Genomic DNA, 13,569 nt, shown 5'->3' with positions numbered 1-13,569 from the left:
GTTTATACACGACCAGGAACAGGTATCAAATCCCATTCGGATAAAGTCCAGGAAAGCCAGAAATCCAAGACCTGTCTTGAGGTTGTCTTGTGCCATATAAGAGCAAATATACGATATTTCGTTTCTTATGCACTTTTTTAACAATGTTTAGCAATGTACGATCAATCGCAAAACATAGATAGAAAAATGTATTGAAATGTTGGCTGCCGACAAACAAACTCTATAACATTATTCAAAAGTTTATAGCTTTTTCAGTTCAATCTGAAGGTGAAAAGGACAAGAAATGCCCATTCTAATGTTCATTAGTTTAGTGCATCGTTGAGTTATCGGTTGATCACAATTTTTCAATCATTTGTACCCTTCATCAATGCGGCCGAAGACCGAGATGGTGAAGACAAGTAGACATGGATTTACCTTGTAATGATTTAGGGTTCAAAAACCCGCGAGCCGCCAATTGTCGTTTTTGGTTCTGGTCAGGGTTCCAGCTTTTGGAAACCAATACACACACACATGTATACGCCCAAAAGTTGTCAATACGGTCGTTAAGGGTGGGATGGGATCCAATATTTGCTTTTAAACACCGGCATCTACCGGAGTGAATTGAGAGTGCTGTACGACTTGACGCACTTGCGCCACCGCTAACACACTTGTATAGCTTACAGTACGAGAAAGGGAAGTGAACCTACGCCTGCGTCAATTACGCACGATCAGACGTCGCATCGATCGATAATCTTCGATCTGTTTAGAGTTCGGCGTGTCTCCTACTCGTTCCAGAGGAGGGAACAAACAGTCGTGTAAAGTAGATGTAGAAATGAAACAGGTTTTCTAGCCGCACGGTCGCGCAATACGGTGTGCGTATTAGTGCAACAACATGGTTTCAGTTTTGGTGGTTAGCCGTATTTGGTTTCGATTGCCACTTTAGGCTACGGGGCCCACTGATCGAATGTTTGGCTCGAGGGCACACAGTTCAAATGGTGCGTTGTGAAATTAATTACCAAAATAGTGCGTGCGGTTTTAATTGCTGGTTGGAAGCGCATGTATAACGTTAAAAACGATCGTTCTCAGATGCCAGCGCTGTCTTGCGTTATGCGTGCTGTACACCGTTTACGAAATTCATCTTGTTGCTCTTTCATTCTTACAATCACTCTCGTTTGCGTCAACAAAATTAAACCGCATCGCGCGGAAGTATGCTACCAACTGCAGTGGAATACGTTAAATCGCACAACATTGTCACCACCTGTCACTCTGACGTACGTTAAATCAGGCGCAAATTGGAACTCGTTTCTTATGCGCAATAATAATCGCTTCATTTCCACGCAAATAGCAAGGTACGGTTTTATGTTCACTTCATCAATCAATCACTAACGAACATGGCATCCCTTAAAGTATCTTTCAAGATGACTTTCTGTTTTGAACGAGAAAATCTTTCCATTTATGATATACTCTTCAGAAGATTTTAAACAGTCAAAGAATCACCAAGTAAGAAACTTATTCAACTCTCATACAGCAAACCCAAGATAATCACCGAACACGGATTGAAATAAGCACGATTTTCCACTTCGTAACGCTCCGTAACGCGGCAATCGCACCTGTCACGTTTATAACGGTTACAAAAGTAGGGCAACTGAGAACATCAACAACGCACTCTCACCGGCGAAGAATTTGCTGTAGGTAAATAAAACAACGAACACGTTTTCCGTTGCGAAGGGACACTTGGACACGTTTGAACGATGGACCCGTTTTGGTCCTCACAAACACGCGGCACACGAGGAAATAAAACAAACAGACTAGCCTAGTAGCGCCTCAGCCGTGGCTACTAGCAACCAGATGGGTGCGCATACACGCTCGCGTTGAATTTTCTCATTCAAACAATATTAAGAAGCAAAAACACTGCGACCACTCACCGATTGACAGCCGACCGCGAACGAACGGGACACTCGTTCCGTAACGGACCGTTGGATGGATAAAACTTCTGCTGCAAAAATTTAGTGTGCTTGTTTGGCTTAGTACACCGGGTAGGTCTGTTCTGACCGAGCAACTATCGTGAAAGTTTCCCTTCGATTGACTCACTCACTGTCGAACGAACGAGAGAACCGTACGTAGCCTATCGCTCTTGCCTTCTCTTCACGAGCAAAGCCTCAGTTAGAGGAGCAACCAAAGCACTTCCAAACTCCAAGACGAAGCCAGCTTCAACCGTATCGTCATGCTGTGAAGCCTTTGCTCAAACAAAAATACACTTCCCTCTTGGTTTCACACAAGCGCTCTCTTTTGACCAATCTCATGAACTACTCCGTGAGATTGCTCTCTTGATGCTCCCCGACTCGGGCGTAGCAAATGGATGCAACCGAGGCAGAACTAATCCATCATCCAAAGACGTCGGCCGAGCACCGTTTGCTGTTTGGGTCAAGTGCACGCCTGGCACACTCTACTCTGTCCACAACTGCTAGCCAATGAAATGTCAACAGTTGCTAGTTGAATTTTACTAACGTCTCAGCCATAACGATGATCCATTTAGCGTATTTAAAGTTTGTGCAAATGTCCCCCACCCCAAAACGAACTCAGGGTTTAAACATGGCATCCGGAAATATTTGTTACTTGATCTATACGCATCACTGTTTGGAGGTTTTTGGTCACAAGTGATTGTTCGTATATTTTAGTTTCAAATCATTTATTATGACATGATCCTTCATTTATTTTGGGAACAGTGTGAAAAGTTAATGATCCAAAGAGTTTTCATAGCCCGTTACGAAATGCTGTTGGCAATGAACATATGAAACGATTAAAATTCGACGCTGAGTTTTTCCTCATTTCATTAATTTGTTTATTTTAGTACATTTCACGCTATAACAATATTTCTCGTTACTAAAATTATGTTCCACCACGCTGCCAAAAAGGACAACGTGTACATACTGCCAATTAGTAAAGAGCGTATAAACTTTAGATGCATTCATTTACCAACCCGTTTTTTTATTAGTAAAGCAATATTTTTATCCGCAATACCGTCGGCTGCAGCTACCAATTGGAGAGAAATGTTAAAAGTCGACCCCACTGGCCAAGAAAAAGTGCATCCTAAGCAAAAGCTGTAACGGTTTGCCGTTCATTCGTTAGTGTAGCAGTGTGTTCTCGTTAGTAAGCGAGAAACTGACCGTTCTGGCACAAATTCAACACGATTCCGTTCGATCTGAAATAACAACAAATGTAAAACTGTTTCCCAACCAATTCGAGATCGAGGTCATTTCGTTGATGAGCAAGTGAATGCAAAAACTGTTTCTAAAAGATTATTCGAAAACATATTACACGTTATATTTTTTAATCGAAGCAAAATCAATTTATTTTTATAATTCAATTTCACCTAATGAATTATAAAACCTTGCTGAATGAATATACATAAATTCAAAAGGGAAGAAAATCAATTATCAAAAGTTGTTTTATGCATGTGAAGAGTGTGAAGGCACAGCGCCTCATGCTCATCAATCTATATATTATTCCGAGACGATCCTACCTTCATCCGAGTCATTCACACAGCCCTATTTGTGTCAATTTGTATTACAATATTTCTTACTTTTACTTTTTCCCCTATTTTATGATAATGATACTTCTCTTTTGACGCCCTTCGGGAGTGCCGTTTAGATGGCTTTAAAAAAGGAACAACCACTCACTAACGATTCGTCTGTACGGAGCCGACCCGGAAGCTCCATGGGTCGTTCCATTTGATTTTGGTGACGCGGTCAGTAACTGTGTGCAGCAGCAGCAGCATGTGCCATAAATATGAACGCGCCTTTTTCCGTCTTTGCATGGCACACTGCACGTGGAAGGGTGTGGACCACGTTCAATCGGGAAATGGAACCACCGGCAGGGCGGAAGCATACCAACCAACAACATCCGCAGGAACGGTCAAGAAGTTAGTGAGGTGTGAAAATGAAGCCACGGATCACTCGTGGAGCGGTTGAGGTTTTCTGCTTGCTTTTATCGTCAGCACCGCGTCAGTGGTAATGGTAATATAACGATGAGCCGTTCCGTTTCCGCTTCCGAGGTTAGCTCTGCCGTCGGAAGGACAGACAAACAATTATGTTAATAAACTGGCACGATTTCGCTCCCGTGCTTTAACTGCTCAAATGATCCGTTAAGCTTAAGGTTGCTTTCGGTTCATCCTTCAAGGTGCAAGGAATGGATTTTTTGTTTTTTCATCCAGCCTCTTTTTTGTTACTTACAACGCTTTATTAGTTGTACATAAACAAGCAGTAATCATTTTTAATCCTTATAGCACACTTAAGACATTCGCAAAAAAATCATTTAAACCATTTATAATCATGATAAGGAAATCACTATAAATGTCAGCGATCTCTTTTAAAGGACATCAACCGTTAGAATTTATGTGTGCTGTATACTTATTACTTCGATTTAGTCATTTCGAACAGAAAACACATCACTGATCTCGTTCCATTCGTTATTCATATTGCAATTACAGTAACACACGCTCATCGTTGCTCGCCGGGCAAGAAACATATATTCTTTAGGCAACCAACGTACGTCCGTAAATCAAATATTGGCACATTTCTCGATTTTATTGGCAATGTATCGTATGACGCGCGTTTATGTTTACGGTATGCCTGCGCTATGGGTCACCGGCGTTGCCTCATGTGCCGGACAAACAGTGCGCCAGCTACAAGCAATATAAAGTGTCACAATCTACTCAGGATGGGAAATGGGACATTTAGTTAACGTGGATCCGTCTCCCCTTCCAGTTGCGAACGGGCGAAAGCTAATGCAGCGTTTCAATAAATCACTGTACACGGCATGGTGTTACCTTCACACGAGGGTGGTCCCGTTTTTTCTTCCCGCATCAAATGCTAGTGGTCGTTCAATTAAAAAGTTATGTGACCGAGCCTGCCAAAGACGCGCTGTTTATTACATTTGTTTAATCGGTCATCAGAGGCGTCCCCGACGATGACACGCTAACCGTTTGGCTATGAGATGTGGAACATGTTTTGTCACGAGGTACCTACCTCGTCACAGGCACTGCATCGTGGCTTCAGCATTTCCGCGTAATGTCGCTCACAGTAGATCTGGTCATCGTGCACACAGTAAGTCAGATCGACCAGCAGCTCATCACAGGTCGTACACTTGAAACAACGCGGGTGCCAAAGCGTTTGCTCGCGGAACTTCGGTGCAGTCACAGCCATTTCACCCTGGTTGAGCGCATCGCTGCAACCGGCACATTTTGTTGCCTGTGGCGTATCTTTCACATAGCCTGCAAATAAAAATGAACACATGTTAATTTTATTTCTTTATCACTTACGGTTAATCGCATGTTATGTATATCAATTAACGATCGTCAAAGAACGTTTTGAGCACTATTCATTTTCTACCATAAATGTGAAGCATAAAAAATATCATTATAAAATTTTATTTTAAATGACACAAGCTCAAAAATAATAAACAAAAGTATCAACAACAATCAACAACAACACAGTTAGTGTTAACAGTAAAGTATAGTGGTATGACTTGTGATTTCTTTGAGCAATTAGTATTAAGACTGTATTGCATTTTGAAATTGCCGTTAACAGAACAAACCTTTACAGTGCCTGAACGAATGCATGATTATATGCACACGCCTGTAAACTTTTACTCTTTCTAAACAGCTAAACCGATCGCAATTTTTTCACACGATACACTTACCAATATCCAGTGCAATCTCATTTCTGGCCGCAACAAAATCTTCGTACGAGCTACGATTCTGGTCCTCCACGTGCTTGCAGTAGTCGAGAGCAAGGTCCTGCTTTGGCAACTGATACACCAACTGCTTATCACGGAATCTTTCACCTTGTGTGCCTATTTTGGGCACCTTCTCCGGTGGTATCACATCAAAGTATCGCTGTATCTTTAAACCAATGCAGAGAGATGGAAAGAAACCGCTTTAGTTATGTCAGTTCACTCTGTGCTATTGCTGGATATGGTATATTACCTTGGCTGATGTTAGAATGCCTGGCGGTACCCAAGTGTAGCCCATCTGGCGCGGATCCACCCTAGACGTGTTTGTGTCATGCTTAAAGCCGAGCCGTTCCCTCACCGTAGTCAACTGTTCATGATACACAGCGTGTGTTTCCCGCGGGCACTTGCACTCCTGGCACGTTTTCCTGCGAATGAAAAGACGCGTCGTTGTTGCATTAGTAACGGTCGCTAGCGCCCACTAGATGACAGCACCAGCGCGTGACAGCGCTGATGTTTTGGCTCGCTTCAATCGCGCTGGGAAGCGTTGTGTGAAACACCATGCGACTCCATCGTGCCGAGACAACGTTTAAGCAACACGATGGATTCGAGAGACAGCAGAAAAGTGTAGAGAGAATACAACCAACAGATGAGAGATACAAACAACCACATAAAAAAGACCACAAACACAAACAGCTTCCCCGCATAAGCCACCCTACTTTGGCAATGGTCCACCATCGGAATTGTCGGAGTATGTCTCTACGGTACGATTTAACAAGAGTGTGTGGTTGCACCGAGCGGCTCATTAGACGTGTTGAGATTTTTGCTCTCACCGTCTGACCGGTCGTACCGGCGTACGTATAAGCATACACCGGTTACGGACCATTCTACGCTCTTTCGCTCACTGTGGGGGATCATAAAATTTAATTGAATTAGCCCGTAATGGAGATCATTCGAAATCAAGGAGAGGTAAATGGTTTGAGGAAGATAGGGTTGTAGCCGTGTTGTGATGGAAACGACAGTACCACTTCCGATCAAAAGCGATGGTGATGCATAGGTACGTATTGTTTGAAGAATGTGGGACCATGGTAATCAGAGTGTTTTTTATTAATGTATAGTTTTTATTTTTAATTGTTTTCAAAAATGAATTAAGTGAAAAATCTTAAAAATTAAAAGCGATGTTAATATTAATTATATTAATTTCAAATATTTTTTTAAGAATTATAAAATAAATAAAAAATGTTTCCTCAGACGTGATAGATTCAATTCAAAAAATTGGATATTTATCGATCAATCTTCGCGATGTATGACAAGATACTAATCTACTTCTTCGCTACTATTTGTAACGCACACCTCAATCCAACTGAGCGCAGCTAATGAGCTTGTTAATTTGTAAAATTTTTGTCAGAATTGCATGCCGTGCGCCATCGTTAGCGTATGCTAATTTTCCGCCAAGAAACGCTAACGTTTGTAAAATTTGAAGCGACACGGCTGCGGCGGCTTATATTACCCGTTCTGACAAGCTGTGTCTCGGTAGAAGTCTCAGTCGTACGCGAGTGGATCAGCTTAAGGTTAAAAATATGCCATTCATCACAACAATCAAGCAGCAACCGTCATCGTAACCGTCTGTCGGGTGGGTCGGAAAAGTCAAGTTCAATGACAAACTCAAGCCCTTAGTGAGCGGCATCTGAACAAAATCAAATATATTAAAATCATGAGTAGTTAGAGAAAACTCTACTCTTTCATAGTCTAATACTCTTCATACTTATACTTTTAGAGACCTTCATACTCTAAATGGGTATTAATCCGATCCAAAAATTCTTGTTAAAATAGTGTCAACTTTCATGTTCTAAAAAACAATCTCTTTTGCTTTAACCGATAAATTCCTTCCTGTACCATCTTTTTTTTTGTTATATGCACGTTGGGTATATTCATTAAGGTTAGTGCAGCTATAATTATCTACTGTAAACATCATCATCACCAGCAACACTGACACTTTAAGTGCTTAGATCATCACTCCCGTTCCTTCTTTCTATAATGGCAGCTTATGGCAGCACGAGTTGAAACATAATAAACATTTATTTTATCGGTTGTTGGATAGAATGAAGTCACTATCGATTCGTAGATTTATTACGGCAGTCTTTTTATGGACAGTGTTTATTATGCTGCACAAGGGGGGAAGAGAGCATCGATTGTTTGCGCAACAGTGTCAATCTAATTTAACGCGTTTGTTCAATGCTTACGACGCGAATGATAGAACAATCAAACAAACATTCGTTAGCATGATGTTTAGGTTAATGTTTTACAATTTCCCGTTTTTCCTTTGATTTATAATTTCAGTACTTTAGCAGAGCAAATAAACCTAGTATTTTATAAAGCTGAGGAACTAGATAACGAAAATAAAACAACCAGATAATAAGTGTAAAACATTTTGTAACACACCTGAGCACAAGATCATAAAATAGTAAAACGTAAATATAATATCAAAAAAGGGACCAAAAATCTCCAAACGTTTCTCTTATTTTGTAGCACTATAATTTCTCTCTTGGTATGCCATTACTGGCTTTCTTTGACTTTATTCACCCATAGTAAGATAATCAGCAGGATCCCCGGAGTACGGAGATAGGTCTGGATGGGATTTCACACCCGGTCCTGTCGTGCTGTAGCTAAACAGTAGTTTAGCTGAAAGAGAGTTGATCCCCTAGTTTAGTGCCTCAACATTTAGTCTAATACACCAAACATCATGGTAAGGATAACATCTTCGTATGGCTCCTATAGCAAGAACTGGCCAATATATTTCATGGGGATCTCTCCTTTTGATGAGAATCTATGGCCTTCGCTAGAATAAAACATAAAATTAAAAAGATGATTCATTTCACCGTAAATTTTAGACATGTTTTTGATGTTGTCAGAACTAGATCGCTTGTTGACTAATTAAACTGAAATTTAGCCCCAGAATCACCTTTAGATTTTACACTTTTACTTGTCATTTCTCATCAATTCATCAACGCAAGTTCACGAAGCAAACACTTCACGGCCGGATTCGAAAAGCCGAGTTTGACTACGAGGAGCAGAATCCAGTGCTTCAGTTTACTCTCGAGTGCTCTGGAGAGTTCCTAAGTTGGATCAATCTGACCCAGGTTAAATATCAATTTTAGCTATCATTACATGCAATTTAGTCCGCAAAAACAATTTTACCTGCAAAAGGACCTCGACGCAAAATAAATTTGACATCACATATTTAAAAAAAACGTTTCAATACAGCCAGCCATTCTATTTTCTAAATTATATACTTATTGATTTAATTGAATAAATGCATTACATCAAAAAGAACGAACAAGCTATTTTAATATTACATTATATTGATCTTTCACACAACTGATGTACATGTCAATAACCATTGCGAACTGGACCCCGTTTACCTTACTATCAGATCGTAGAGTTCCTGTTTGTCGAACACTTTACAGTAGGCGTGCAGGACCTTCACACAGGCGTATCGCATCCCTGGCCAAGGAACCACCGGACTGGCGAGGGCGTCCCACAACGGGCAGTCCGCATGTCGCTGGAGGTCAAGCATAGTTGGGCAGTTGAGGGGGTTTGTACTATTTTTATACTTCCACTCGGCACCCGATCATATGCGAAAGGTTATACAGTATTATAGATTCTCGATCAACAATCACTTGCCCCTCTTGCTTCATTGGGTTGAGATAAAAGGGCAAACAGGATTGGACACCCAACAGACATTACACTTCTTTGCCAGCGATCGCAAGGTACATTGAGGTTGTGTCGTATATCACTGCACTCATATCACACTACATTTTTGGTTACGTTTATTTGTTTTCACACTGTTTCGATGATTGCTACTTGCACGAAAGATTGCTCAGTCTATTAACACCATTATCAAATCACATCAAGCAAGCACACCATTTGCAGATGATTCCAGTTGTTTTCTTCTTTAGCCTAAAAAAGCGGAAGGCGTTAATATTTCTTCCCAAACGATCGGCTCATATTGTGCGCTTCTACATATTGAAGGTGATGCACGACGTGTGCGTCAGAATGTAACCCATTTGCCGGTCGGAATTTTAATCGGAACAGCTCGATATAAAACGAAACAAATTATCCGGATGTATGGTGAAAATGCAGCACTCGCTGTTTCTATAGCTAGTTTATTTTTCACACATTTGCGTTAAGCCCTTAGAAACATAATCCTATAGTTTGGGTTGTTCACTATGGAGCAAACTGCTTTCATATGAATATCACACACACGCATGGGCAGTTGGTAGCAAACCGGGACGATAGAACAGGTGCAACTCATTTTGAAGGTTTGGCGAATTTATGAAAATTAGGAAAACCATCACCACACAACAGCTCCTACGGCAGAGCGGTGTATTACCGCCATAAACATCATGATCGTTCGAAGAATTTTCAACCTAGCTTGGGGTGTCGTTTATCATGTTCAAAATTTCCGATACGAGAAATAAACATTTTTTTGAATGTATTATGGGTATGATAAAAAGCATTTAAAAATTGTTTACTTATCTACGAGAAAAAATACATTTATGAGAACTTAACATTCTATTTGGTGACATTGGGTTTTTTTTTATCATGTTTTAAAAAATTAAATAATTCAATATTAGCTATTTATTGATTTTGGCGACTTGTCCTTTATTTACCTGCATGAAAACATATGTAGTTTACTTTATGAATAATGCAATACCATCTGACTATTACTGTACTCTTTTACGCCATGGAAAAGTCAGCAGATAGTGACGATTAAACGAATTAACGATGCTTAGCGTTCGGTTCTGACAAAAAGAAAACAAAACAACAACTTAATCTTCATTTGAGAGAAGTGTGAAAAATATAATAAAACCAAAAAAGAAACAGTCACACCCTCCAGCGCTGCGTTGCAGATAGAAAAGATCGTAAGCGAAAATCAAACACAACCGGTGCGAACGATCAACGACGCGAACGATTAGAACGAAGATTTGCAAGAAAAATGGCACAGAATTTGTTTTCGAGCTGGTTGAAATATTTTTCAACACGACCACACAATCGGATACGCGTACAGGGAATCCCGCCAGAGACAAGGCCAACCCGTTACACCGTTTTCAACCACCAACCAGCTGTTTGCGTCGTCATCTTCATCATCGACGTGTACCAGCATGATCGATCGTTCGGTGTCCTCACACTAATGGCAAGACAAACATTGAGTTTTGGCGGTCCTGGCAGTCACAGTACGTCCGGTGGATGATTTTTTTTCGGCTGATCAAACTGGGTAATTTTTCTTTTTCTCCAAAGTATCCGGTTTTCCTCATCCAACTGCTAACGGGGTTGTTTGGTCGTAGAAAAACTAGGCGTGTGAAAGGAAACTTTTTTCTGTTCTTCCACGAACGTAAACAAAAGACGGTTGCTTTCCGTTCGTCATCGCAGCGTAGTGAAGAGTTTTGATCTTTACATGATTTTTCTTCTTAATAGTGATTTTTTTCCTTCTCCTGTAAATCGCTCGCTTCGAACAGGTGCTCATTAGTCTGCTCGTGGATCGCAGGATGGCATATAAAAAGAAATAAAATATCACGTACACCGAAACGATCGTACTCTTCCTCCATTATGATCGGTTGTAAGGGATTAAAAGTATGTAAGATTTTCCGAAAATCAGCAAAAAAAAATTTTTTGGTTGGTGGTCAATTCACTCACACCCGGAACGCGTGTGGTAATGTACGCGTGGTGGTATATATTTAACGCTTCTGCTTCCTGTTATAATGACCGGAATGTAAAGCATAAAAGTATAATATTTTCAGCTATAGTTTATCGCACACAACCCCTCTCGTTTATCGGCTCTCTCGCCGGTATCTCGTAGTAAACCGTAAAGTCTAAATAGGATCACGCGTCCCCATCATCAGCCGGCGGTTGATTTAGATATTTCTTCCAAAAATAGCCACCAAACGTCATAAAAACCCATCCAATGGAGAAAGGGAGGTCGAAACGTTTCAGACGCTTTTTACAGAGTCTTTTTCTAGAACTTTTTTTGTTTTTTGCTTGCTTGCTAATTCTAGTAGCCGTGGTTGAGATTTACAAAAATAGCGCAAAATCGCGCCCAAACCCTGCACCGAAAATGAACCGAATGGGTGTACGATACGGACGATAAGAAGTTATTACGCCCTTTATCTACGGTTCAATAACAGGACCTCGTTAGCCCGCCTTCTCGTGTGAGGACAACGGTCGTCCGGCATTGTTCAGGCGCGTCCCGATGCGTTCCCTGCGATGTGCACCGTAGAAAAAAAATGTCGCACGATTACCATCAACGGTCACTGTCCATTATCACCCTCCCAACTGGCGTATCATAGCCACTTTCTTTGTGGGTTTGTTTTTTTTTTGTTGCCGTTATTTTCGCGTTTTGACCCTTATGTTGTGCCTCCGCAAGAAGTGAACGCATAACAGAACGAATAATATCCTTTCTAAGGATGTGCGGAACACCGGACAAACGTTCGTTAGGCGTTGATAGTTCATAAATTTAATTAAATCAACCTTTCGCACGAAGACACCCGCCAACGGTGCTTCGCTAAGGTGCTGCTTGCTTGCACCTTACCCTTCTGCTCGAGGGTTTACATAGCGGTGTCACGGATAACGTTCGGTTCATTTCCTTAACTAACTGTCCAACCCTAAAATTGATCTTTTCGTGTTGAAAGGAAAAACAGGGATATCTAAAACAGAACCATCAAAACGGGACACGGTAGTGATTGAACCCAATACAGGCCGAATGTCATTGCCATTTGGAAGATTAGTGGTTACGGTTGGACTGTACGCTGTATTGATTGGCCACTATTGTACGGACAAATAGCTAACGAGTCTTCTAGGTTACTCATATTAAGTCGAAAAATTATGTTTAACCAACCATTAAGTGTAATGTTTGATGTTTGATATTACTTAGAACCATAACGATGTACTCTAAGACAGGTAGGTAGTCATCTACTATGTACGTGTAAAAATCGGATCGGTAAAAATATCACTCCAAAAACCAGTTATAAATGCTCATTACAATATTGGATCCTATTACACTACACTTCCTATTTTTGTGTATTTTGTAAAGCTTCATAACATATCACGGTAAATATTTTTACAGCCGTTTTTTTAATCACAAACATCACCGATGCAATGTTTATCTTATCTTTCATCTTTAAAGCGGAGAATGAAAATTTATCACGATTTGTGTATGTTTTTTTTCTATCAACATACACACACACGCACCTTCACAATGCCGTCCATTCAAATGCAAACACGAAATGATCGACATAAATCGCAAAACGTTGGATCAAAAGATCTTGCGGACTGTGAAAAGACCTGCTCGGGAACGAGCACCTGGCCTGGGCGAGGGTGATGAAAAACGAGGAATTATAAATCTATTTTCAAACCACAACCAAAAAGAAGCGAATCTGATTCGAAGCCGACCCACCCCATCGTGTGGAGACATTTTTTCCACCACCACGCTTATCCACCTTTCCGTATGTACGGTAGTGATGCCCTGTGCCGTGTTTGGTTGGGCCAATATCTTTTCATGATGAGTTCTAAATTTGCACCCGTGACGTGTGTCTACTACTACCCAGAAACGGTGGAACATAGGTTTAGCAACCATCACACATTGCAGTGGCACACATGCAGCATCATGCTAGCGATGTTGTGTGACGTCACGTCTTTCGATTCGTAGTTGGTAGCGGGTTGGTGCAAGGTCAAAGTGTCCGACCGGTGATCAAGATGCGATGCCCCCTAACGGTTTCGCAATGGGTGTGAGAAAACAAGTGGCAACGAAAGAGGAAAAGGGTGGGATGAAACGCACTCCTGACATATGGCCGAAAGAGAAGT

The 13,569-nt window shown here is 41.0% G+C and overlaps 1 protein-coding gene across 4 annotated transcripts in view; it reads right to left on the bottom strand.

The window, feature by feature from the left end:
• The window catches only part of LOC125769586 (four and a half LIM domains protein 2), a 93,684-nt gene that overhangs the window by 41,065 nt on the left and 39,050 nt on the right, over window positions 1–13,569 (bottom strand). For 2 of the 4 annotated variants that reach the window (XM_049438322.1, XM_049438321.1), the window contains 3 exons: window positions 5,966–6,137; window positions 5,680–5,881; window positions 5,007–5,251 (listed from right to left, as the gene is read on the bottom strand). In XM_049438322.1, coding sequence (XP_049294279.1) covers window positions 5,007–5,251; window positions 5,680–5,881; window positions 5,966–6,137 — 619 coding nt within the window. Of the gene's footprint in view, window positions 1–1,904; window positions 2,202–5,006; window positions 5,252–5,679; window positions 5,882–5,965; window positions 6,138–9,131; window positions 9,670–13,569 lie in introns of those variants that run through there. The other 2 variants (XM_049438323.1, XM_049438325.1) reach the window with 2 other exon arrangements.

Source organism: Anopheles funestus, chromosome 3RL (genome assembly GCF_943734845.2).
Source record: "Anopheles funestus chromosome 3RL, idAnoFuneDA-416_04, whole genome shotgun sequence".
Lineage (NCBI taxonomy): Eukaryota > Metazoa > Arthropoda > Insecta > Diptera > Culicidae > Anopheles > Anopheles funestus.
This window is presented reverse-complemented; position numbering and strand designations above follow the sequence as displayed.